Raw genomic sequence first — 27123 nt, 5'->3', positions numbered from 1 at the left:
TGAGGTCCTCCCAAATCCAGGGCTGGTGCTTTATCCACTGTGCCACCTAGCTGCCCTCGACAAGTGTCTTTTAATTGTATGACTGCAATTGCTGTTTTCAGTGATCTTTGAGCCCAAGAATATAATATAAAATCTTCCATTTCTTGTGTCTCTGTTTGCCAAAAAGTGATGAGACCAGTTGCCAAGATCTTAGTTTTTTAAAAATTTTAAACCTTAAACCAGCTGTTACAGTCTTTCACCCTCATCAAGAGACTTCTCAAATCCTCTTTACTTTCTGCTATGAAAGTGGTCTTGTCTGCAGATCGGAGATTGTTGATATTTCTCCAGGCAACCTTAATTCCGATTTTGATTCATCCAGCATGGCATTTCATATGATGCACTCTACATATAAGTTAAATAGGTGATAATATTGGGCTTTATTTTACTCCTTTTCCAATCAGTTATTCCATGTTCCATTTGTTCTAACTGTTGCTTCTTGGTCTGCACACAGGTTCCTCAGGAGACAAGTAAGATGATCTGGTACTCCCATCTCTTTGAGGACTTGTCACATTTCATTGTGATGCACATAGTCAAAGGCTTTAGAGTAATCACTGAAGCAGAAGTAGATGTTTTTCTGGAACACCCTTGCTTTTTCTATAATCTAGGGATATATACACATATACTGTCACAAAACTTTTAATGTAACTTTAAGCAGTAAATGGGGGCTATAAAAAGCTTATAGGGACAGCTTTTTGAAGCAGTGGATAGAGTCAAGAATACTCATCTTCCATGAATTCAAATCTGGCCTCAGATAATTACTAGCTCTGTGACCCTCAGCAAGTCACTTAATCCTGTTTATCTCAATTTCCTAATCTCTAAAGCAAGCTGGAGAAAGAAAAGGCAGACCCCTCCTGTATCTTTCCCAAAAAACCCTAAATGGAGTTATGAAGTCAGACACAACTAAAAATCACTGTCTAACAACAAATAGCTTATAATTTCATTAAGCAATTTTGGGATATCCTCTATATGCATGAATGTATGTGTGCACACATGCACATATTTGGTGGATAGAATATTGGGTTTGGAGTCTGGAAGATCCCAGTTTAAATCCCATCTTTCATGCATAGTTGTTGTATGACCCTGGTTTGCCATTGGGAATTTCATGGATACCTAATAATTTGTAGATGGCTTTCTGTTTCAGGTAGAGGGAATTCTGATGAACACTTAGGAAAACACAGATCATACCTATATTTATGAATAAATACATTATATATTTATTTTTAAAATATGTGTATATACATTATATGCTTTAAATTTTACCTACATATATGAATATATATATCCATATGTATATAATAAATAAAGGTCATAGAGCTTCTAAACTTAGAGAAGTTTAAGAAAAAATGTTAAAGGAACCCAAATTACTTAGCTTAGAGAAGAAAAAAATTTAGGGGCAATCTTATCATCTTTCTGTGTATATGCTTTTTATCATGTGGATCATATTTTTAAAAATCTCATTAATAGAGATTATAGATACATGAAAAGGAAAGTGGAAGCATTACTTAACTTTTTTTGGGGGGGGTGAGGCAATTAGGGTTAAGTGACTTGCCCAGGGTCACACAGCTAGTGTTAAGGGTCTGAGGCTGGATTTCAACTAAGGTCCTCCTGAATTCAGGGCCAGTGGTCTATCCACTGTGCCACCTATCTGCCCTGGAAGCATTACTTAACAATAAATATAGATTAGGTATATGGAATATGAGGTTGTGAAATCTGAGAGAGAGAAATTTTTACCTACACTACAATTTTAGGACCAAGAACCTTTTGAAAATGCCATAGGCTGGGGGCAGCTAGGTGGCACAGTGGATAAAGCACCGGCCCTGGATTCAGGAGGACCTGAGTTCAAATGCGGCCTCAGACACTTGACACTAGCTGTGTGACCCTGGGCAAGTCACTTAACCCTCATTGCCCTGCAAAAAACAAAAAACAAAAAACAAAAAAAAGAAAAAAAGAAGAAAATGCAATAAGCTGATCCAGTTACAATGGCAGTTTTAAAACGAGAAAATATTTTATTTGGAAATAATTAAAGGGGGGGGAAAGACAGACATAGCATATTAAATATAGTAGAAATTCCCAGACATTTTTTATGCTAAATCTTATGGAAGTAATTGCATATGTAGAGCATTATCATATTACCCTGAAAATATAGTTTCCATTTCATAAATCATTCACTGCCTACTGCCGTGTTTCAGCAGTGCCAGTACACATGCTTGGTATATTTCTGTTGTGAAAATATTTATTTTGTAAAAAAACCCAACAAATTAAGACAAGTAAAAATATTATTCAATGTTGAATATATAGACCACCATCATTTCCATAAGTATCAAGAATAAAAAAAAAGAAAGAAAGAAAGAAAGCCACTAACAGAAAGGACATTTGGGAATTTCTAAATAGAAACCTGAGTTTTGAATTTCATTTCAGTTGTGATTTATCCAAGATACTGTTTTCTGTTATGAAGAAATGCAAGGGCCATACCACTTTGAAGGTATTTAGCATTTAAACAAAAAAGTGTAGCAGCAGAGGTAATCATCTAGTTATGTCTTACTTTTAAGTGATGTCAGATTGCACAGAGCAAGCCAGAATTTACCAACGAGTAGGACACAGATTATTATTTTTTGATGTTGCATTACTTTAAGCCACTAGGTACTAACTGAAGGTCTGGAAGTATATAAGACTCAAGTGTATCGGTGGATCAGACGACATGAATGTTGCTCCATGCTCCGCAACTTGGCATAGAACTGTGGGGTCTTCCGTATTTAAAATGCAAGGGGAAATAATGGTGAATTTTTATTCATGGAAGAACATGGAAAAATGGCATGATATCAAGAAAAGAATCAGGAGAGGCCAGAGTTCAAATTCTATCTCTAGCATTTGCACAGTGGATAAGAAGGTTAAGCTTTGTGAAGCTTAGCTTCTTCACCTGTAACAGGGGGATAATATTGCTAATACTACCTAATAAGGATGTTGTGATGAAAATAAATTAAAGCCCTATAAAAGGTAAACTTTTATCTTTGAGCATGCAAATGTAAATATGTCTACATTATATGGGTTATGGTAAAGAGGATAGATGAATCAGGTTGAAGGGGAAAAGAAGCCCAGATGTTGGTTTCTTCGTTTATGTATTGTTTAGCTTACATAGCCACTGAAGATTCCCCCCCCCCATATTCTTAAATTCTATGATTCTGAAAACTTAACAAGATGCAAAACTATGCAAAACTAGGACAAAAGAGATATGATAGGAGTAATATTTTCTTTGGTCTTGCCATAGAGATTGGGCTAGATTTTGTTAAGACCCTTTGCAGATTAGGGCATTTTAAAAATATAATTGAAGAGGTCTCCTTGAGACTTGATTGGCTAAAGAGTATGGCTCAGATTGTTGACATAGCTCTTGTTCATCAAAAAATGAGATAATATGAAAAACTTTGCAAATTTTAAAATGTTAGTGCTAGTTGTTGTTAATGTGCCTGTAATCCAAGACAGCCAAAGAAAGAAAGATCTTCTATGTAACATAATATTAATAATAGCATCCTATAGGGGACATTGTCTGAGGAGTGGCTGTACAAATTGTGCTATGGGGTTAAAATGGAATATTGTTTGTGTCATAAGAAATTACAGAGAAACATTGGAAAGACTTGTATGAAGTGATGCCAAGTGAGAAAAGCAGAACCAAAAGAAAGACACAAACAATGATGACAATAATGTAAGCTATTACAAGACCCAAAAGCTTGTGAAACTAAGTATAATGAAGAACTTTTAGATAATGAACAGTCATTCCCTCTCTTCAGGAGACAGGTGGAGGACTTAGGATATAGAACATGGTCTAAGCTATCTGATGGTCTAAGCTATCTGATGTTCTCCCGTGGACCCTATATTGGTAGGTTTTACTTAAATTTTTAAAAATTCTTTTTGATTTTGAGGAGTGCCATGTGTTTTTGTTTTTTTTTTTAGTGAGGCAATTGGGGTTAAGTGACTTGCCCAGGGTCACACAGCTAGTAAGTGTGAAGTGTCTGAGGCTGGATTTGAACTCAGGTACTCCTGAATCCAGGGCTGGTGCTCTATCCACTGCGCTACCTAGCTGTCTCCAACTGTTAAACTTTCATTGTGGAACTTGAGACATGCTGTCTCTTTGGGAAACAACATGGTATGGGAGAAAATATGCTTATTTGAAGTCAGAGTGCCTGAATTTAAGTCACAGATCTCCTACTTGGCTTTTTGTATGACTTTGTGCAAACTTAACTTCTCTTCATTTCAGCTTCCTCATTGTAAAATGAGGCAGCTGGATTAGATGATTACTAAGGTCTGTTCCATCTCTGGACTGATAATCTCATGGTCTTACGTAAGATGAGAAGAACTGGAGAATCATGTTAACTACAAACTTTCTAACCAGGGTGCCGTTGATATTGACAGGAAAAGGGAAAGTTGAAGAAGAATGTCTATTTCAGGGTGGATGATGATTATTTGTTTGGGACATTTGTTTGAAAGGCCATGATAGTACCTCCCAATGGATATTTCATACTTACAGAATAAGGGCCCTCAGAAGTCCTCTGATCAGATCCTTGCCTATGAATTGACTCAAAACTTTCTCAACAAATGACTTTAACTGAACACCTCTGAGTGATGGCAAAATCATTATCTACTAAAATAACCCATTCCATTTACTCATCAGCTCTAGTTTGGAAGTTTTTCCTCTGCTCTGCTCTCCTCCCCTTCCCTCCCTTCCCTTCCCTCTCCCTTCCCTTCCATCTCCCTTCCCCCTACCTCCTTCCCCTCTTCCTTTTCCTTTCCTAATTATGTGCTTCCCTGACATTTCTATTCGCTAATCTTAGATATGTCCTCTGGGCCCAAACAAAATAAATGTAATCCCCCTTCTACATAACAATTCTTTATATATTTCAGGATGGAGATCATTACTCCCTTGCTAATAGCCACCCTGCCTCTTGAGAAGCGGTGTGTGGTAATAGAAATAATATTGTTCCTGGGGTCAGAAGACCTGGATTTGATTCTTGGCTCTGACATTTAGAAACTGAACCAGGCATTTAAATTCTTTGATCCTCAGTTTCCTACATTATTGAAGTAGGGTCATGAGATCAGGCTTGAGGGTAAAGAACCAAGCGTCAGAGAATGATAAATCATTCAAGTTACAAGTCACTGGGGAGGTCATCCAGTCCAACCCTCATTTTATAAATAAGGAAACTTAAAAACCAGAAATTTGTGATGCCTTGATCAAAATCCATTTCTAGTTGGGGGCAAAGTGGTACTAGAATCTATGATTTTTATACCCCTAATCAGAAATGTGCTGCTTCTCAGGGGAGAGAGTGATGGCAGACTCTGGAAGGAGAGATAAAGAGTGTGTGTATGTGTGTGTGTGTGTGTGTGTGTGTTGTGAGAGAGAGAAAGAGAGAGAGAGAGAATAGGGGGAGGCTAGATGGTGCAGTGGTTAGGGCGCTGGCCCTGGATTCAGGAGTACCTGAGTTCAAATCTGGTCTCAGACACTTGACACTTACTGGCTGTGTGACCCTGGGCAAGTCAGTTGGCTCCACTTGCCCCGCAAAAAGAGAGAGAGAGAGAGAGAGAGAGAGAGAGAGAGAGCACAGAAAAGTCCAAAAGTGTTGAGCATCATGGGGTGGCCATAATTGGGGGCTAGAGTAAAGTTGATCAGCTACTGATCATATAAGAAATGGAATCGTTAGATAAGATGAGAATCAGAAGGATGAAATTACTAGGAAAATTATTTTCCCAAGTAGACCCATTCTAGATCCCCACCTAAAATATAGGTGAAAAGGATAAAATGACCTAAGCAAACCTGGTCTCTGAGAGTCTGGGTGGGATTGTAGGACCCCAGCTGTGTCACAGCAATTTTTAGTTTTGAGAGTTTGTCTTTCACATTTGCTAAGGTCCCACAAGTTCTCATAAAGGCATGCCTAAGAAATTAATGAAGGGTTCATAAAGTGTAATCTAGCTTGTATTCACCATTGGCCTCGTAATTAATAATGTGATGTTCTCAGTACTCAGGGCTCTGGACAGTTCAAAGAACAGCTCCACAGATAAGACTTCTGGGATACATATACACACACACACACACACACACACACACACACACACACACACACAAAGAAAGAAAGAAAGAAAGAAAGAAAGAAAGAAAGAAAGAAAGAAAGAAAGAAAGAAAGAAAGAAAGAAAGAAAGAAAGAAGGAAAGCTACTGTGGAATAACATACCACTATGCACACTACTCTGCTGTGAAGATTTCTCCCATTTCTCAGACTCTTTTCCCATCACACCCACCATTCTACAGCAGAAATCTCACAGGTTTTAACACTAGCCCAGAGGCATTGTCTTTCTTTGTACATAATAGAAGAGGTAGGGTACTCTATTGAGGCCATTTGCTAACACTTGTTGCCTTTAGACCCTGAGGACTGACTTCTTTACATCCTCATGCCTGTGAATGACATCAGTCATCACTTATGTCACATGTTCTAAACTTGGTTCCCGTGGGACTTCCTACCTTTCTTCTGTATTTATTAGATTGCACTCTGTATTATATTCATTTGTGCATCTGTTCTATCTCATCTTGAGATGGTAAGCTCTTCCAGGTCAGGAGTTTCTTATTTTTCCCTCCCCCAGAAGCCCCTAGTACAGTTATGAAACTACAAACACTCAATAAGTGTTCAATTAATTGAATTGAAACAAATTCCTGATATTCTTCTCACTAACTGTTAAGAGCCCATCTAATACAGAAGCACATTTAAACCTGCAGTAGACAACGTTTGTGTTAGATTAATATAAATAAAAATTGTGGGTAACCCAAAGAGTAAGTAAAATATTAAAAGAAATAGTTCATGAATCATGATTTGTATGTAGATACTTCACATTCTGTAGTCCAGTGCATCCACAGTTTTATTGATATGTACATTTATTCTCTCTGTAAGTGTAGATTGCAATTCATATCTTTTCATCCTCTGCATTTCTTTCCCATTGTGATGTTTAAAATCTAAATTGTGGTTGCCAAAAATTAAAAAGCTTCAGTACCAGTCTTTGGGCATTAAACATTTATTAAAGCATACAGATATTTGCAAAGAGTTCAGAAGGTTATGAAAAAGAAGTCCTACCTAGCCTAGAGTTCCAGCCTGGTTGGGTTCTTCCTGAAGTCCTCCTCCACAAGCCTGCTTTAATCAGGAACTCTCCCACGAGCCTGTTTTAATCAGGAACTCCTTAAGCTTGACTGTGGAAGCTTTTTTATAGTTCTGGAACAGAGCCGGTCCTTACATACTATTTCAAGGTGATTGGTTGGCGTCATCCAAATCCATTGGCTTTGAAGGTGTTCTCAAGTTGGGTTCACAGTCTAGTTTCTGAGAACAATACCTTCTTTTTTTTTAATTTAATTTAATTTTTTTTAATTTTTATTTATTTTTTTTATTTTTTTGCGGGGCAATGGGGGTTAAGTGACTTGCCCAGGGTCACACAGCTAGTAAGTGTCAAGTGTCTGAGGCCGGATTTGAACTCAGGTACTCCTGAATCCAGGGCTGGTGCTCTATCCACTGCGCCATCTAGCTATCCACCTAGCTGCCCCGAACAATACCTTCTTAAGGGCTAGCCAGGTGTGATTACAATCCAATTAACTTGAAGTAGGCTTAATCAGCAGTCAATCACTCTCACTTGATTCAATCAGTCTCCATTAATCTCCAGGTGGGTCTTTGAGTATCTGCTAAATCCCATTATTTCATCACACCATTTTTCCCCCCATAGGCCTCCCATGTAGGATCCACTCTATGTGCCTTCCCCTAGGTGCTTTTATATGTCATGAGTATTGGTGTAGTACTCAGCTTGTCCATGTATTACCTCATACGACCACACGATCTCCTTTATTGGTCTTCTTTTTCCCTGATCTTCTCAGAGGATGACCCTGTAAATCAATGGAAACTTTGATGCTGCAGCAATTGTGTTGCTCTATAATCTAATAAATATATGGTATCACTGGAAGATTTATGTTGTTGTTGTTTTTTTAAAAAACTTGTTTGCTCTAGGGAGCCAATCAGGCTTATTTAGAGTGCTGTGTAATTTTGCATAGGAAGTACATCCTAACTCTTCCCCCTATTAATTCTGGGCACTATTTATTGTGTATTTGCAATAGCTGCCCCTTGTATATATTATAATACATTAAGGCAGTGGTGTGGCCATCAGAGTGTGAAAATAAATTTTTTCCTCTGGGTTTTCCTGTGTGGATGGTTATGCTGAACTCTTGAGTAAAAATGACATGGTTGTCATTGAGAAACTCTGCAATGTTCATAATAATTTTGCTTGTTTAGTCATTTTCAGTCATGTTCAATTCTTGACCTCATTTGGGTTTTTCTTGGTAAAGGTACTGGAGTAGTTTGTATTTCCTTCTTCACCTCATTTTACAGTTGAGGAAACTGAGGCAAACAGGGTTAAATGACTTGCCCAGGGTCACCTACCTAGGAAGTGTCTGAAGCCAAATTTGAACTCAGATTTTACTGAGTCTAGGCCCAGCTTTCTATCCACTGTTGTTCCCTATTCTACCTACTAGCTCTTAACTGCCCAAATCAACTTTTTTTTTTTCTTTCTTTTTTTTTTTTTTAGTGAGGTAATTGGGGTTAAGTGACTTGCCCAGGGTCACACAGCTAGCAAGTGTTAAGTGTCTGAGGTCAGATTTGAACTCAGGTACTCCTGATTCCAGGGCCGGTGCTCTATCCACTGCGCCATCTAGCTGCCCCTCAACTTTTTCTTAATGATGTGCTATCTCCCTATTTCAGTATCAGGTATCAATCACTTCCTTAAGACAGTGCTACCCAGGCACCCAGAACAGCAGCTGCACAGTTGCCATTGATAAAATTCTTCCATTCCCCCCTACAAATTTCTCTTGGCTGTAGCAGGTGCCTCTCAGAGGGTGGGCTTTATGCTCCTAATAGACCTGCTACACTACTTTTAATTTGGGGGAGCAGAGAGGGGTGTAAGTGCACACACACAGACATTATTCTTCATTTTTCACCTGGAGTGAAGCAATAACTTCATAATTGGTCTCCTTGCCTCAGGTCTCTCCTCTCTGCAATCCATCCTCCACAATCTTCCAGGTGCTTTTCCTGAAGCATAGATCTGAAAATACTGCATTCCCATCACCCAGAATATTCCTCTACCCTTCAAGCCTCCAGGATATTCTAGTTGTTCCCTAATGGGTCTAGCATGAAATGTAAACTCCATTGGGCATTTAAAGACCTTCACAAACTTGCCAGACTTATCAGATTTCATTCCCTTTTATGTATTTATTATCCAGCCAAATTGGCCTTTTGTTTCCCACATTCTTGTAAAAACACAACTGAAATATCTGAACATGAATAGAAAATTCAGCTATGACCTGATACCATCCATGAATCAGTCCTATATGTAAATAAGGAAGAATGAGTTTATTTTGAAATCTTTATGCTTTTGCTTACTTTTTTTGCATTGTGTAATGGTGACTCCTAAAAAGCAGTAATGATCTATTATTTGATTGTAATATAGGATTTTTTTTTTTTTTTGGTGAGGCAATGGGTGACTTGCCCAGGGTCACACTGCTAGTGCCAAGTGTCTGAGGTCAGATTTGAATTCAGGTCCTCCTGAATCCAGGGCTGGTGCTCTATCCACTGCACCACCTAGTTGCCCCAGTATCTTTCTTTCTTTTTTGGGGGGGGGGCAAGGTAATGGTGGTTAAGTGACTTGCCCAGGGTCACACAGCTAATAAGTGTCTAGTGTCTGCGGTCTGATTTGAACTCAGGTCCTCCTGAATCCAGGGCCACTGCTTTATCCACTACGTCACCTAGCTGCCCCCTCCAGTATCTTTCGTTTTTTTGTTTGTTTGTTTTTAGTGAGGCAATTGGGGTTAAGTGACTTGCCCAGGGTCACACAGCTAATAAGTGTTAAGTGTCTGAGGCCGGATTTGAACTCAGGTATTCCTGACTCCAGGGCTGGTGCTCTATCCACTGCACCACCTAGCTGTCCCTTCTAGTATCTTTCAATAAAAAGTATCTTAAAATACTCAATTACTTGCCTGATATCTGCATAATTAATAAAAATGAATACTAATATTTCTAAACTTCTCCCTGAGATTTTAAAAAAATAATTAAGCCCATTTAATTACATTGCTCTTACAAGTCAACTAGCAAGTCAAACATTTGTTATATGCTTATGCCCTGTGCCAGACACCATCTTTGTTGTTGTTTTTTGTTTGTTTGTTTTGAAGGGGCAATGAGGGTTAAGTGACTTGCCCAGGGTCACACAGCTAGTAACTGTCAAGTGTCTGAGGCTGGATTTGAACTCAGGTCCTCCTGAATCCAAGGCCAGTGCTTTATCCACTGCGACACCTAGCTGCCCCGCAGGCACCATCTTAAGAGGTGGGAATACAAATACAACAGAAAGACAATTATTGCCACCAAGTAGAAGACAGCATATAGAAAGGAAGTTAATAAAGGAGATCAGAGAAAGAGGGGTGAAGGTACCTTAGATGGGGGTATTGTACAGAAAGCCCACAGAGTTAGGATTGCAACCTGGAGAGGAATGAAGACATGGCTGGCTCAGGCATCCTTCTCAAAATGGAGGCTTTGAGAGGAACCAGCCAGTCAGAAGTATAGGGTGTTTCCATTATGTGAAGTCTAAGGTTAGAGTGACATTCATAGGTGAAAAGGTGTTCATGTGTGTGTGTGTGTGTGTGTGTATGATAAAGATTGGAGAGAGAAATGAAAACAAATTCTTTGAAAAGTTTTAATTAATAACATTTAGTAAAATAAATGTGCTTCATTATTAACAGTAATATTTTAGTGAGGACAAAAAGCTTTTTGTACCATTAATAAAACAAAGTATGATTTGTTTCACCTATACTCTTTAATTTCTATTTTTGTATGTATATTTTCTTTCTTTTTTTGTATGTATATTTTCTAATTGTATTTTCCGCCTCTGCCTCTCTACATACATATTTTATAATGTACAGAAGATGTAAGTGCATGTATATAATTTACAAATAAATCTACATATTGGGGCCATTCTATATGGTATTATATATATTATATATATGTTTGTGTGTATGCATGTGTTTATATACACATGTACACTAACAAGAAGTATGCAATCAAAAATGTTTGGAGATCAGTGCTTTTGAATATCAGACTGTCTGCAGTGGGAAGCACAATATATCCCCTAGCCAAGCTGCAAAAAGAGTCAAAGTATTTTAGAAAAATATTTAGCCAAGGGGGGAAAAAAGTTTTATCCTCTTCCAAATCCGATATCTAACCGATGTGATTATAGCAGACAATGTGTATAAAACACTTCTAAAGCTTTAAAGTGATGTAGAATTGTAAGGTATTAAGACCTACTGTTTTAAACAAAAGAGCATCCAATTACATTAAAAAATTTGTCTCAAGTTAAAAACACTGCGGATATGGCAGGGGAATGAATATTAGTGTCAATAGCAAGCATACAAAGCTCCTCCAGATCAACTGAAATTAAGAAAGCGGTGTATTTATTGAACAAGGATTAAGTATAAGTATATTTAGGATAGTTTGTAAAGCAGACAAAATCCCTAAGAGGATTAGATCCTCCTAAGAACCAGACAGGAAGAAAACCTCCGGGGACTGCAGCCCGATTGGCTTCGACTTCATCCCAGTGGCCAATCAGCTTACACGCAGGAAGCAGAGGCGAGAACTCAAGGGCTGCTGATGTGCCTCGTTTTCCCAGGCACAAACCACCGGAAGTCTAGCAGCAAGTCAGCAGGAGAGGACCCACCTGTGGCAGTGGCCGGGCAAGAGAGGCAGGCAGTGGTCCTTCATGGCGGAGCAGGTGAGCCATGCAAGGTGGCTGATCCCAGATGCTAAGGAAGTTGTGCAAGGCTTCCCTGAGCCCTCCCTTCCAACTAGGAGGAGTTCATAATTGACCCGATCTGTGTCATGGACCCCGTTGATATGCTGGTGTCGTCTCTGCATCTCTTCTCAGAATAATGTTTTTAAAAGCATGAAATAAAATACATCTTATTACAAAGGAAACCAGTTATATTGAAATATAGTTGTTTGTATCTACCTATCTATATCTTTCTATCCTACTCACAATCTCTGTTTCCGTATCTCTATCTCCATATCTCTCATCTAGATCTAGATCTAGATAAGTCTCTAACTCCATTATCTTTTTCTACGGCTCTATCATTTATATCTTTGGTATCTATATCCCTATAATCTCTCTTCTCTGTTTGTATATTTGTCTTTAACTATAACATCTCTATCTATCTGCATTTCTATATCAATCTATCTTCTGTATCCCTGCGAATCTGTCAGTATCTCCAGTTTGTCTGTATCTGAATCTACATTTCCATGTCTACATCTGTCTAAATCATCTATATCTATATGTATCTCTAGCATCTCTCTTATCTGTATGTCTGTTTGTCTCTATTTCTCTACATCAATATCATCTATTTTATCTTCCTCACTATTTCATCTATATTTGTATCTCTGTCATCTCTGTATCTTATCTGAATATCTTTATTTCTATCTGTATCTCTATATATATCTATAAATTTCTATCTACATATCTCTAATCTGTATGTATCATCTCCATTGCATTTGGCTGTATGTCTCTATAACTATCATTTATAACTATCTTCATCTCTCTAATCGATATCGCTATCATCTCTGTCTTATCTGTCTCTATATCTTTATTACTCTCTCTTTCAGCTTCGGGGTTAAGTGACTTATCTAAGGTCACATAACTATTAAGTGTCTGAGGCTGGATTTGAACTCAGGTCCTAACTCCAAGGATGGTGCTCTATCTACTGTGCCACCTAGTTGCCCTTCTTTTTTTACGTTTCTATCATCTATATTTACATGTATGTATTTCTCTCTTTGTCATTTCTGTTTCTATAAAAGATGACCATTTCACAGATCTCAGGTTAGGAAGGAAAAAAATAAGAAAGTTTATAGTTTATAGACTCTACTCACTTTATTCTTTCCACTTCCACTTTTTTTCCTTTTTTAAAATCAGGACAATATTTGTCCTCCTACCATCTTGTATTGCTCTTTTCTTCATATTCTCTCAAATATCATTGACTAGCTTAACAATCTAACATCTATTCCTTTCTTCATATTACTTAGTAATATATGCCATCACTCTAGCACATGCCCTAACCTCATGTCTAAACGAATACAGCAGCCTTGTAATTGGCCTTTTACTCCAGCTTTCTCCCCTCTGCTCAGCCTATTCATCCACCCCATGTAGTAGATCAACATATTCCTCTTCTCTTGAATTTCTCTTATTTTGAATTTCATATGTCTTCTTTCAGTCTATCAATCAACAAGGACTTATTGAGTACCTACAATATGCCAAGTGAGAGGAAGTATGGCACTGTGGATAGTGAGCTGGCCTGGGAGCCAAGGAGAATTTTCATGTCCCACCCATGACATACTCACTGTATAACCCTTGTTAAATTGCTTAGCCCCTCAGTGCTCAGCTTTGTGAGACTCTAAGTTGCAAAGAAGGTACTGTTTTGCTTTTTTCTTTTTTGATGGGGCAATGAGAGTTAAGTGACTTGCCTAGGGTCACACAGCTAGTGAGTGTCAAAGATCTGAGCCCGAATTTGAACTCAGGTCCTCCTGAATCCAGGGCCAGTGCTTTATCCACTCTACCACCTAGCTGCCCCTGAAGGTACTAATTTTAATAGGAAGAATGTTTCCTCCCTTGGAATTCGTTATACCAACAAAATCACAGGTCCAATCCCTATCTCTTGCCCTAGTCCTTTGTACTAGGTCCTATGCTAGGTGCTACAGATAAAAATATGAAAAAAAATGCCTATTTCCAATTAATCGACAGCCTATTAGGGGACGTAGAATTGGACAGATAGATAGCTCTGAAGGTGCTGTCTAGTAAACTTCCCTGGGGAACTGTTTTCAGCATTATATTGCTTGCCATTTTTGTCCGTGATTTAGATAAAGGCGTAAATGACATACTTATCAAATTTACAGATAACAGGGATCTGGGAGGGAGAGCTAATACATTATATGATACTCAGGATCTAAAAAGATCTTGACAGACTAGAACATTAGACCAAATTAGTATGATGATATTTCGTAGAATCACAGACTTTCAGAATTAGAAGGAAGGAAGGAAGGAAAAAAAAAAGTGAAGGAGGGGTATAAGGAAAGAAACAGGCAATTTCTAAGTAATTACTATGTAAGTAATAATTACTAAGTAAGCAATATATATAAAACACATGTAGTCTTCTTGAAATAATTTAACCTCTTTAAGAGTGGTGGTTATTGTTTCAAGGTTTTGTTTTTGTTGCTGTTTGTATCAAAATGTTTTTAGTAAAAAATAAACAAGGTAGGATATACCCCCCAAATTAACCACCTTGGCATCAATGAGCAAATAAAGATATGATGTTATAGAGAATCGTTTGTGAAAGCCTGCTACCTTTTCATATTTTTATCAAAGATACCTTTAATGTGTGAGGAGATATCCTCATAAAGATTTTACAGTGGTAAGAAAGTAGGCATATTGGTTGGTAGTTATCGATGTTCTTTCATCTATGTGATTTTCCTATTCTTTTGGTATTCTCCCTGAAGTATCTAAGGAAAAACAAAACAAACAAACAAAAAACCCCTTTTCTTCAGTGTTTTTATAATCATGTTGTATGTGGTACAGATTTCCTCTGTATATTCTTGGACCTTCCCACTTCCTGACTTTGGCTTCTCAAATGTCATTTTATCTCCCTCATATAGTACTTTAGGAACTGAGCTATTAGTTTACATTGTACACCTTCCCTCCACTTACTTTGATCCAATAACAGTGGCTTCCTTGTGTTCCTCAAACAAAATGCTCTCCCTCGTGGTTCTGGGCATCTTCTCTTGCTGTCTGTCCCCCTTGCCTAGAATACCTTCCCTCCTCATCTACCTAAAATCCTATTTCTTACTGGTGCCTTCCCTCTGGTGATTGTTCCCTTTTTATCCTTTATACAGCTTTGTTTGTTTGCATGTTGTCTCTCCTGTTAGATTGAGGACAAAGACTGTCTTTTGTCTTTTTTGGGGGGGGGCGGGGCAATGAGAGTTAAGTGACTTGCCCAGGGTCACACAGCTAATAAGTGTCAAGTGTTTGAGGCTGTTTTTGAACTCAGATCCTCCTGAATACAGAGCTGGTGCTTTATCCACTGTGCCACCTGGCTGTCCCCGTCTTTTATATCATCCATCCATCTATCTATCTATCTATCTATCTATCTATCTATCTATCTATCTATCTATCTATCTGTCTGTCTGTCTGTCTGTCTGTCTGTCTGTCTGTCTGTCTGTCTGTCTGTCTGTCTGTCTGTCTCCCCAGCTTTTAATTTGGGTCCTGGTAAGAGCTTAATAAATGCTTATTGAGTGATTGACTGAGATGCTGTGGTTCATGTTGCTAATGTTGAAATGAACATGACAATAGAGCACAAAAGACATTTATGACTCAGAAAATAGGTGGGCCAGTCATGGAGAAAGAGAGTGAGATAGGAGGCATCTCAAGTGCTCTACTCATGTCCATAAAATACCAAAATTGTCTTCTTATTGAAAATAAGGAAGGTAGGGGGGCAGCAAGATGGCACAGTGGTAAAGCACCAGCCCTGGATTCAGGAGTACCTGAGTTCAAATCCGGCCTCAGACACATGACACTTACTAGCTGTGTGACCCTGGGCAAGTCACTTAACCCTCATTGACCTGCAAAAAAGAAACAAACAAACAAACAAAAACAAAAAGAAAATAAGGAAAGTGATGGTTCTGCTTTAGTCTGCCCTGGGTCAGACCAAATTGCTATATTGTTTTAAGTTTTGGATGTTGCCTCTAATAAAGAACATGAAAAACTGAGAACCATCCAGAGGAAGAAGATCAGAATAATCCAAGGTCTTGAGACCATACCATATGAAGACTGGTTGAAAGAACTGAGTATAGTTGATTTGAATAAGAGGTGTTGGGCATATGATAGTTGTCATTGAGTAATTGAAGTGATATCACATGGCAGAGAGAATAGATCTGTTTTGTTTGGTCCTAGAATGTATAAGAGCAATGAGTAGGAGCTTCGAGAAGGCAAATTTAGGCTTGGTATCAGGAACAACTTTCTAACAATTAAGGCTGTCCCAAAACTTAATGAGCTGCCTTGAAAGGGAATGGCTTGGGGGGGGGCAGCTAGGTGGCACAGTGGATAGAGAACCAGCCCTGGATTCAGAAGGACCTGAATTCCAATCTGGCCTCAGACACTTGACGCTAGCTGTGTGACCCTGGGCAAGTCACTTAACCCCCACTGCCCCACAAAAAACAAACAAACAAAAAAAACAGAACAAAAAGTCATATAGGAACAAAAGGTAGCAATGGGAAAGGGAATGGCTTTCTCCACATTAGAGTTCTTCAAGCAAAGGTTGACTCCTTGGGGATGTTATAAAGAGGATTCTTGTAATAGCTAGCTAGCATTTGTATAGTGCTTAAAGTTTACGTGTTACATCATTTGCTTCTCAGCATCTTTGTGAGTTAGGTGCTATTATTATTCCCATTTCAAAAATGAGGAAATTGAGGCTCAGAGGGTTTAAATGACTTACTCAGGACAACATAACTAATAAGAGTTTGAGGCATGATTTGAACTCATCATCCTGACTCAGAATTCATCCTGACTCCGTTGTGATACCTGGGAACTCAGATATCTTTGGTTCTTTGAGCACTATGGGATTAAAGATCCACAGCCAGTCAACAAGCATTTAAGTCCTCCATGATAGACACTATATATATATATATATATATATATATATATATATATATATATATATATATATATATATATATTCAAATACACATAACAAGAAAGAAAGACCTTGTTGTCAAGGAGCGTTGGGAGCGGGAAAGATATCCGACTCAGTGTTACAATGGAGAATTCCAAGGTAGTCCAAAAGCTTCTGGGAAACAAGGAGAAATTTTGGAGCTCATGGCTACATCCTCCAATCAGAGGGTCCAATTCAGAGAGGCAGAGTGTACTGATGAGATGTGAGTTCAAAGGCTGATTTGATCTTGCAGGATGACAAGATTTCCCAGTGATGAAGTCCCTGGAGGCTTTGCTCCAGCATGTTACATAGGTCCTTTACAAAGAATTAAGGGGAGGGTTTGTATAAATACTGCAGAAGATGACTAGTTATTTATGTCTCATGTGGAATGCCCCAGTGGAGGGAGTGCTTACCTCTGAAATAAATATAAGAAACATTTCATTTTTCCAGTACCAAGGATTGTCTAACATTGACTAAAATATAGTTCAGATATCTTTTTTTTTATGGGTTACATTTTCACTATTTTTTCTGGTATATAGTTCTGCCTAGATGTGGTGGGATGAAATAGAAAGCTTCTCAGGATCCCTTTTAGCACCATAGGTCTATTTCATTGATTTCTACTGGGTCTTAGCTTTGAACCCATTATGCATCAGAGGCCACCTTCAAAAACAGTCTCTGCAAAATGTGCTTTCATATAATATTTGATGACGTATTTAATGTAGGAAATGACAATTTACTGCTAATGGTGATCTTCAGGAGCAGCTAGGTGGCGCCGTGGATACAGTACCGGCCCTGGATTCAGGAGGACCTGAGTTCAAATTCGACCTCAGACACTTGACACTTACTAACTGTGTGACCCTGGGCAAGTTACCTAACCCTCATTGACCCGCAAAAACTAAAAATTAAAAAAAAAATTAGTAATCTTCACCTGTATTCTCTAAGTGGCAAGTTCCTCCCCTCTCCCTATCTCTCTTCTTGCTCTTCTGTCTCTGCTTCTTCTCCCTCACTTTGTTCTTTCTTTCCTTCTTCTCCCTTACCCTCTTCTCCCTCTCCTATCTCTCCTTCTCCCTCACCCTCTTCTTCTTCTCTTGCTTATGCCTCTCCTCCCTCATCTTCTTCTCCCACTTCTTTCCCCTCTTTCTTCTCCCTTTCCTTCTCCCTCATCCTCTTTTCCTACTTCTCCTTCTCCCACATCTGCCTCTCTTCCCTCTTCTCCCTTTGCTTCTGCCTCTCCCTCTTCTATCTCTCCTTTTCCCTCCCCCTCTTCTCCCTTTCTTCTGTCTCCCTCTCCTTCCTGACCCTCTTCTCCCTCCTTAGCACATAGGAAGGAGGTAGTTAATAAATGTTTATACTCTCTTCCCCCTTTTGTGTTCTTTCTCTTTCTTATTTCTCCACTTTCTCCCTTTCCCCCTCTGTCTCTCTACTTCAGAATTCTGCAGATAAATAGCATTCAATCTTTTTATAAACAGTAACAACTAATATTTACCCATTCAAACTCAAGATGGCATATTTTGTGTTACCTTCCCGTGGGGAAAAACAGACTTAACTCGGACATGTTTGTTGGAACTGAGAGCATTAAATCAGTGTGTCTCATTTGTCACAATTAATTACATTAAAACTCAGGTTCCTATTTCATTTGGGGAAATGCCAGCATCGCAGCATGAGGGTTTTGACAGTTTGATAAACAACTGTAAGATATGAATGAGTGAAACAGTGACAGAAGTGGGACATTGCTCTAATTGGAGGACTTAGTACATCTTAATACTTTGGTTTTAAGAACAGACAAGGCACCTCTATGCAGTTTGTATAAGGAGAGCAGTAATATTCAATTCTAATTGATTCTATCATATGTACTCCAAAGTATTCTCTATTATGAACAGGAATGTCATGAACAGCCCTGTGTGTGTGTGTATGTATTATGAATAGGTGTTCCAACTATTTATTTGTGTGTATATGCACAGGTTTTCTATGTGCATTTGTAGAGTACACACATGTATGTATATGTAGATATATGGTACGTTTTTATATGTGTATTACATATACACACATACATATGACAGGCCATATTTAAATGATCAAAGTTTAAAAGTGTACCAAGACAGATAGGCCTGATTTAAGCTCTTAGTTTAAAAGTGTACTAAGATTTTTGGGACACTGTGGGAGCTCCAGACCTGGGATTGTATTGGTATGGTGAAATTGTAGTAGGAAAACGCCCCCTACAGGTACATATTAGCAACTCTTTGGTAATTTGTAGGCTTATAGATTTGCCTGAGATGCTGAAGGTTTCAATGGCTTGTCCAGGGCCACAGAACCAGTTTTTGTCAGAAGTAGGCCTTAAACCAAGGGGTCGAAATTCTTCAAATTCTTTCCATGCCACAATGCTGCCGTGTGTGTGTGTGTGTGTGTGTGTGTGTGTGTGTGTGTGTGTGTGTACACACATGCACATGTTGGTAAATTCTGTTGTCTGGACATTTTCAGGGTCTATTTTCATCATTGCCTGCAACTGAAAGAGGTCAGATAGGAACAGAGAGCCTTATGATATCCACATATTCATGTATATATAAAAGAAGAACATTTTTATGTGTGCATACATGTATGTGTTTGTATGTGATCCATATGCAGCTTTTTTTTGGGGGGGGGTACTGTCCATGGGGTTTTAGTGAAGGACAAAGGGCCTGGCAGGCTATGGTCCATGAGATCATGATGAGTTAGACACAACTGAACAAGAACAGCAATTGTGTGGCTTTAAGTTGTTTTTGTTTTTGAGGGGAAAAAAATCTAAGAATAATACAGTAACAGTCGTTACTTTCAGTTACCTTGAAAAGAATAATTACTTATATATGCACATAGTATCACACACCTATATATCACTTTATTCTTGATTGAGTTGATTTTGACTGTAGCCACAATCATCATTGGTATAGTCATTATGATAATAAAAAAATAATAAATATTAAATTGTCAATAATATCATTGTACCAGTGTTGTTTTAAGGCCTTAGATCATAGAATTCTTATAATCTCTAAAAAGTTAGAAAGGATTATTACTCAGTGGGCAATGGAGAAGCACAAGTGGGTTTGTGAAGTCTTTGATATAACAGAGAGAATTTCAACGAAGAACTAGAGTTAAGGCATCAGGGAAATGAATGATTGGAGGTGGGGATATATATATATATATATATATGATATCACAATAAAAAAATTGGATCTTGGGCCTTATTAAAGTAAGTAGAATGTTCAGGATTAGAGTGAGGTGATTATTATTTTTTCCCCTCTGCCCTGCAGCAGACCACACCTGGAGTATTGTTTTCAGGGCTGGCCACATTTTAGGAAGGATGATGGTACGATGGAGAAGGATGCTGAGATAGCTAGTGAAATCAGGATAGTGAAAAGCCTAGAGAAGCTATATGAAGGTTGATGGAAGGAAATGGGGATTTTTTTTAGCCTCAGGAAGAGGAGCATAAGTAAATGCAAGAAAAATAGCTATTCTCAGCTCTTTCTTCTTGACCCCAAGGAACAGAATTAGCAGTAATGGGTAGAAGTGACAGAACAAATTTTGGCTTGATATAAAGACCTGTTTTCAAACTATTATAGCTATCTTGAAGTGTAATGGGCTCCCTTGGTAGGGTAATAGGTTCTTCCTCACTGGAAACATTTAAGTTAAAATTGACGGCCACTTCTTTATGTTGTTTTAGAGGAGGTTCTAAAACTCATGTATGGGCTGGAGCAGAGGGCTTCTGAGGTTTCTTCCAACTTTGATCTACTCTCATCCTTCTTTCCTCCTTCCCTCTCTCCCTTTCTTCCTCTTCTCTCTTTATTGTGATATAAGCTTAAGCTAGCAGTGCTGCTATCTCTCTCTCTTTTATAACAATAAAAGGGTGGTGCATGAGGTAGCAGAGAAATCTTGTTATTTGATGTCTCTCCTTAATTAGGTGTAAGTTGCAACATTCGTTTTTGCAGTATTTTCTTTTTTTTTTTTCCCTTGGTGACAAAGCCCCAATGGTGCAATAAATTTACTCTCTTCTTCTCGCTTATAAATATTCCTGCTTTCTATAAAGAAATTTGCTTTAGAGAAATTTATATCATCTAAAATATACTTATGGGGCCATTGGATCAAATACAGTGTTGGATTCCCAAATATATGGGAGCCAAAACAAAGCAAAAAAAATCCCAAAGTCTCAAACAGGGACAGATATATGGTTCTGGATGTGGGGTGTCTCTTTATAGGAAATGATTGGATCAGGGGACCTTCATTACTAGGTCATAAGGGTCATAAGCCTGCTGGGTTTGGAGGTCCTTATAACTTTATATACCATCAGTTCTCTTTACAAAATAACTACTCTGGTGAGGTTTGTAAAGCATTCACATGGGCACACACATGAGCTGAATCCAGTTACTGACGAGGTAGAAAGCCCAAAATTCTGGAGAACAAGGGATGAGAAGGAGTTCAAATTTCATTGTGCTGTGGAAAGTATGTGTGGAATAGGGGAGTCAGTACATTGGAGCAAGGCCCATATTAGATGTTTAGACATCTTACAACAGTTCACTGATTCCACCATTTTTGCCTGCTCTCACATTGTTTGAGTACTACTCTATGGATAGAGACTAAGAAATAGCTAAGCTTTTGGGACAACTATATCAAAAAGACCTGGATTCAAATCCCAACTCGGACACTAATGGTGCCTAGTGAGTCTCCTCATCTCTCTAGGCCTCAGTTTTCTCATCTGTAAAAAGAAGGGGGTTAGATTTAGTGGCTTCTAGGCACTATTCCAGTTCTAAATCTATGATCCAAATGCATCAAAAGAAATCTACTGAAAAAGTAAGAAATTCATTGACCTGGTTCTTTTTTTTTTTAAACTTTTATACTGCGAAATGGCCAAAGTATGTCTGTGTGTATACATGTTTATTTGACTGCATTTGACTCATTGTTTTGGCATTGAGGGGAATTAGCCTAAATTTTTCTCTGGGGGAGCCTTAACTTCTAGAAGAAAAATGTCCTTGATCAATATATTTAGGATAATTTGATTCTGAAGGAGCTTCCCTGCTGTTAAAATGCATATCACTGGATATACAGATACTACTAGATATTCCAGATATTATTAGAATTCCAATTCTTTTAATAATAACGATGGTGATGATATCTGGACTTATATATTGCCTTTCCTCCTAGGAACTCAACACTGAGCACAGTGCTGCTGTGCTCATTTAGCTTAACAAAATTTGTAAAGTCTTAAGTAGGGGTAAATATTAATAAACCTAATTTGGGGGGGAGAAGTTTGGACCTATGCTTTCAAAGCTACCTCCACTACTGACTGATGCACATTGGCCCCTCATCTTGCAATTTACAATCTCGGAGAATTGTCTGGGAGGATTGAAAAACAAAGTGATTTATCCAGGGTCCCACAGCCAGTTTTTGTCAGAAGCAGGGCTAGCCCTGCTTCTTTTAGATCCTAAAATCAGCTATCTATCCTCTACTCAGGCTGCCTATTTCAAATTTATAACTGAAAACTGGAAATAGAGTGAGTTTTAGACATTTATGTACAGTATACACAGTCAAATGATTGGTGACAGGGCAAAGATTTGTTTCTCTTATGAGTAATTGATGATATATGAAGCAATGTGTAGGCACTTCTTGGACTTATATCAGATGATTGGATAGCTTATCAATGGTAGAGTTCACCAAGAAAGGGTCTTTTATCAGCAGCATGCAGATAAAAGGAATTTTATCAGCAAGCCGTATCTCACTTATTGCAAAATGGGTCACCAAGTTAACTCAGTATAAAACATTTTGTTTGTCTTTGATTTTTCATTTGCTTACTAAATCCCAAAGGCAAACCTTTCCATCTTTTTTATAATGGGAAGTATGTCATTGAGCATTGTTGACCTTCTATTGAGTAAACTCTAGGAAGCCTAAAAGAGGTTTTTTTCAAGGTTAAAATTTTAACTCCCTCCCATCTCCCCAAACAAAAACCACTCTTAAAGTAAACTTCCCTTATCTTTCTACTTGGCATTACTCTTTTGTTCTAACCTTAAAAAACATCTTTCATCTATGGCTCAACAAGGCTTCGTCACCTGTCTCGCAAACAGAAGATTAAGTATACAGAGAAGTGTGGTGTGTTGTTTGTTCTCTGATGATTTTCAGCTTATGTTGGACAGTTTAGCAAAAGGTGGCATCTTCTCAGTTATATCCAGTATGCCTTTATTGAGCACTCCAGGTAGTTGCTGCAGGGCATAAAAAGTAAATATGAGCCAGACCTCCTGGATCTTGCAGAACATCACGAAAAATATTGGGAAAGAGGCATTGAGAGAACACTACAATACAGTATATGACATCCTAAATTTAATGTAATCATGTGACACAATATATCATAAAGTACTTTGGGTATTGAGGCAAGGAGGCATATTAACATAAGCTGGGAATAGTAGAGTGCGACTCAGAGCCACTGACTGTAAACCAGAAACCAGCTTAGAGGTAATCTAGTTTAACCCCTTTGCTCTTTTTTAAAGGAAAATTTTGAAGTTTTAAATACTTTTTTTGTGTGTTATTTTGAACTTGACAAATACTGACATGAACATTTCTATATACAAAGAAGAGAAAAAAAGGATTTTATATGAAATCATAGATCTTTATTACATATAGCATGTTTCTTTTAAATATACACATATACACTAAATACCATATATAAATATAAATATTTATAAATGTTCCCTTTGACTCTCTTTTTGTTCTTTGGATTTAAAAAATACTTTAAATCTTTTTGTATTCCCTACTGCTTAGCACAATGTCTGTTCCATAGGAGTCACTTAAATAAATTGACTAACTAAAAAAAAAAATGCTTTAATGACCCAATTTTTTATCTCTTCCTCCTGCTCATTTTCTTCTTTCTCATTCTTCTTTTCCTTCTCTTCCTCTTCCTTCTCCTTTTCTTCTTCTCACTAACCTTCTCCCCCCACCCCACCAAATTATAAAAAAAAAATTTCTTTCCTGTAACAAATGTGCATAGTTGATTAAAAAAAGAAAATGAAACATCCATATCGTTCATGTCCAAAAATGTGTTTCTTTCTACCTTGAGTCCATTGTTTCTTTGTCAGGAGTTGGTAGCATGCTTGATCATTACCCCTTGGTAAAAATGATTGATTATTGCATTGAAAACTGTACCTTAAGACTTTCAAAGTTTTATTTTTCTCTACAATGTTGTTTTAGTATATTTACCTTAATATGTGTGTATGTAAAATGTCTCCAATATCTTTCCCTCTTCCTCCTCTCCTGACAGATAACTATCCCTTATAGCTTGCCTACTCCATTCTTCAGAACTCATTTTATAGGTGGTGGTTGTTCTTTAAGTCATTCCTGTATAGGAGAATCTTATTTCTTAAGCATCTGATGTCTTAATATAAAGAAAGGTGCAGCAAATCCAGATCCAAAGTACACAGTTACCATTGCCAGCAACCGCCATTTGTTTTCTATTGAAAAGGGCAGGTTCTTCCCTGGGCCCTCCTCATAGTGGCTCCTGCGAACCAAGGAGGTGGAGAACCTGGGCAAGCTCTGCCCAAGCATGGCGCTGCTGAGGGCTCTGCGACGACTACAGAGGAGGCTGCGATGGAGCATATAATATTTTTAGAAAATTATTTTGAAGCATTTAAAAAATTGTGAATATTCTTTCCATTTACATTGTTGCAATTATCGTATATATTAAAGCTTCTTAAACTGTGAGTGGTGACCCCATAGGGAGTTGTATAACTGAATGTGGGGGTTGCAAAAAATTTGGCAACAGTAAAAGGTTATGTATATATATATTTTTTTTTGGGGGGGTGAGGCAACTGGGGTTAAGTGACCCTTACCAATGGTTTTGATGATTGCTTCATTTTTTTTTTTCTGTGGGGCAATGAGGGTAAAGTGACTTACCCAGGGTCAAACAGCTAGTAAGTGTCAAGTGTCTGAGGTCAGATTTGAACTCAGGTCCTCCTGAATCCACTGTACCACCTAGCTGCCCCTATGTATATATATATATATATATATATTTTTTTTTAATTTTTTTTTTTGTGGGGCAATGAGGGTAAAGTGACTTGCCCAGGGTCACACAGCTAGCGAATCAAGTGTCTGAGGCCAGCCCCTCATATCTATTTTATATACCTATGTACCTGGAGCCATACAAAAATTTCTTGGGCAAAAGGGGGCTGTGAATGGAAAAAGTTTAAGAAGGCCTGGTGTATATAGTTGCTTGGGCTTTGATTTCCTTGCTTTATACCAGTATTTCTATGCTTCTCTATATTTGTCTTATTATTTCTTATATGTTCTTCATGATATTTCTGTTGGTATATGAATTGTTTTCTTGGTTCTGCTCCATGTATTTTGCATCATTTCATACAGGTCTTCCCAGGTTTCTCTGAAAAATCCCTTTCATCATTTTTTTTTTTTTTTTGGTGAGGCAATTGGGGTTAAGTGACTTGCCCACGGTCACACAGCTAGTAAGTGTCAATCGTCTGAGGCCGGATTTGAACTCAGGTACTCCTGACTCCAGGGCCGGTACTCTATCTGTTGAGCCACCTAGCTGTCCCCCCCTTTTATCATTTCTTGCAATGCAATACTCTTCTATCCCAGTCATATTCCATAATAGTTTAACCATCCTCTCATGTTCTAGTTCTTTGCCATTGGGAAAAAAGCTATTATAAATAGACAACATTGTGAGATTAAAATTGGATATTAGATCATAAATCTACTCTACTTAACCTTTCCCTTAATTTATCTCCCAGACTAGTAAATGGAAGAAGCTTCTGGTTTTCTAGATAGAGCTTTTATTGTATGGTAGTCACAAGGTGATGTTGATTAGAAGGATAGGAAAGTAGAAATACAATACAAATCGTCTTAAGTCTAGGCTTAGTCTATATTCTGTATGAAACTCACCAAAAACCAAAGGCCACCTTTGGTGAGAGAGGACGAGTCAAGCGTGTGCTGTTAACCGAGAGCCGGGCCGAGTCAAACTCCAGTCCGCGTCTGTCTGTGCAGCGCAGCCAGGAGACCAGCAGAGCAGGAAAAAAGGCCCCACTTCCATTCTCTCCTTGCCTTTTAAGCTAGCACCCCGGAAGTCGAGTGCTCAGCAGGCAATCTGGCGTGCGTTGCAGGCGGACTGGTATGCGTAGCTCATGCTGTTGGTCTCCTCCCCAAAAGGGTGGTCCTAAAAAAAAACCTGGCATCTCTCCATTATCTAACCGACTGTTAAAACTTTTTACCACAATACTCCATAGTGGATAGAGAACTATCTTTGAATTCAGAAAGTCCTCAGTTCTAGTCTTGCCTCTGATACATGCTGGCTGGGTGACTCTGACTAAATCACTTAAAAACTCAATGTTCTAGGTAATTCTCTTGAAATCTAAATGTTGCAGAGAAGGCGCTAATCTGTATCGGTAGAGGGAGCTTCCTCTTTTGAGAGTGAGGTTCAGTCCCTATCTCTATAACCATTATTTCCCCTCTCTTCAGTCTTCTTGGGCTATAGAACTGGGACATCCTCAGACAATTACTATCTGAGTGATGCTGGACAAGTCACTTAACCCCAGTTGCTTAAACATCCGGGGCCATCTCCAGTCATCCTGATATATATCTTGCTACTGGACCCAGATGGCTCTGAAGGAGAGAGTGAGGTTGGTGACCTTGCAAAGCTCTTCCTCACTTAAATCCAGTTCAGTGCAAGTGATGACATAACTCTGGTGTCATGGGCCTCTTTGGGTACAAAGGACAAGCAACATCTCTGGGCCATAGAGCATGCACATTTGAATGACTTTAGGGGCATACATATTGTCTTCTAGAATATTTGAACCACTTCACAACTCCACTATTAGTATGCCTGTTTTCTCATAGCCTTTCCCAGAAAATATCATTTTCCTTTTCTATCATCCTTACCAATTTATGTGCATGTATGTGTATGTGTAAAATTCAGAGTTGTTTTATTTGTATTTCTATAATTATTAGTGATTTGCTTCAGTGCCTTCCTTTTAGAATTTGCTTTTTCATATGAAAAACTAGGAGAAAAGAGTTTCAAAGATCAACAGTATGGGCAGTGAGATAGTATAATGGATAGAGCAGAGCACCAGGTCTGGAGTCAGAAAGACTCATCTTCCTGATTTCAAATTTGGCCTTGGGCACTTACAAGTTATGTGACCCTAGGAAAGTCACTTCACCCTGTTTGCCTCAGTTTCCTCATCTGTGAAATGAGCTGGAGAAAGAAATGGCAAACTACTCCACTATCTTTGTCAAAGAAACCCCAAATGGAGTCACGAAGAGTCGGAAACAACT

The 27123-nt window shown here is 38.3% G+C and overlaps 2 protein-coding genes across 3 annotated transcripts in view; one reads left to right on the top strand and one right to left on the bottom strand.

Moving 5' to 3' along the window:
- Positions 1–27123, top strand: part of PRKN (parkin RBR E3 ubiquitin protein ligase) — a 1788167-nt gene that overhangs the window by 553738 nt on the left and 1207306 nt on the right. The window lies entirely within an intron of this gene.
- LOC122726649 (cytochrome c oxidase subunit 7C, mitochondrial) lies at positions 24197–24390 on the bottom strand. Its single transcript, XM_043964492.1, has one exon. It carries the CDS (start codon positions 24388–24390, stop codon positions 24199–24201), a length of 192 nt encoding a protein of 63 aa, XP_043820427.1. The 3' UTR covers positions 24197–24198.

This window comes from Dromiciops gliroides, chromosome 4, assembly GCF_019393635.1.
Source record: "Dromiciops gliroides isolate mDroGli1 chromosome 4, mDroGli1.pri, whole genome shotgun sequence".
Lineage (NCBI taxonomy): Eukaryota > Metazoa > Chordata > Mammalia > Microbiotheria > Microbiotheriidae > Dromiciops > Dromiciops gliroides.
The sequence above is the reverse complement of the archived record's forward strand: the minus strand, read 5'-3'. Positions and strand labels throughout refer to the sequence as shown.

Excerpts from the sequence above, each read along its gene's own strand:
- LOC122726649 (XM_043964492.1), bottom strand. The coding sequence starts at position 24,390 with ATGCTTGGGCAGAGCTTGCCCAGGTTCTCCACCTCCTTGGTTCGCAGG.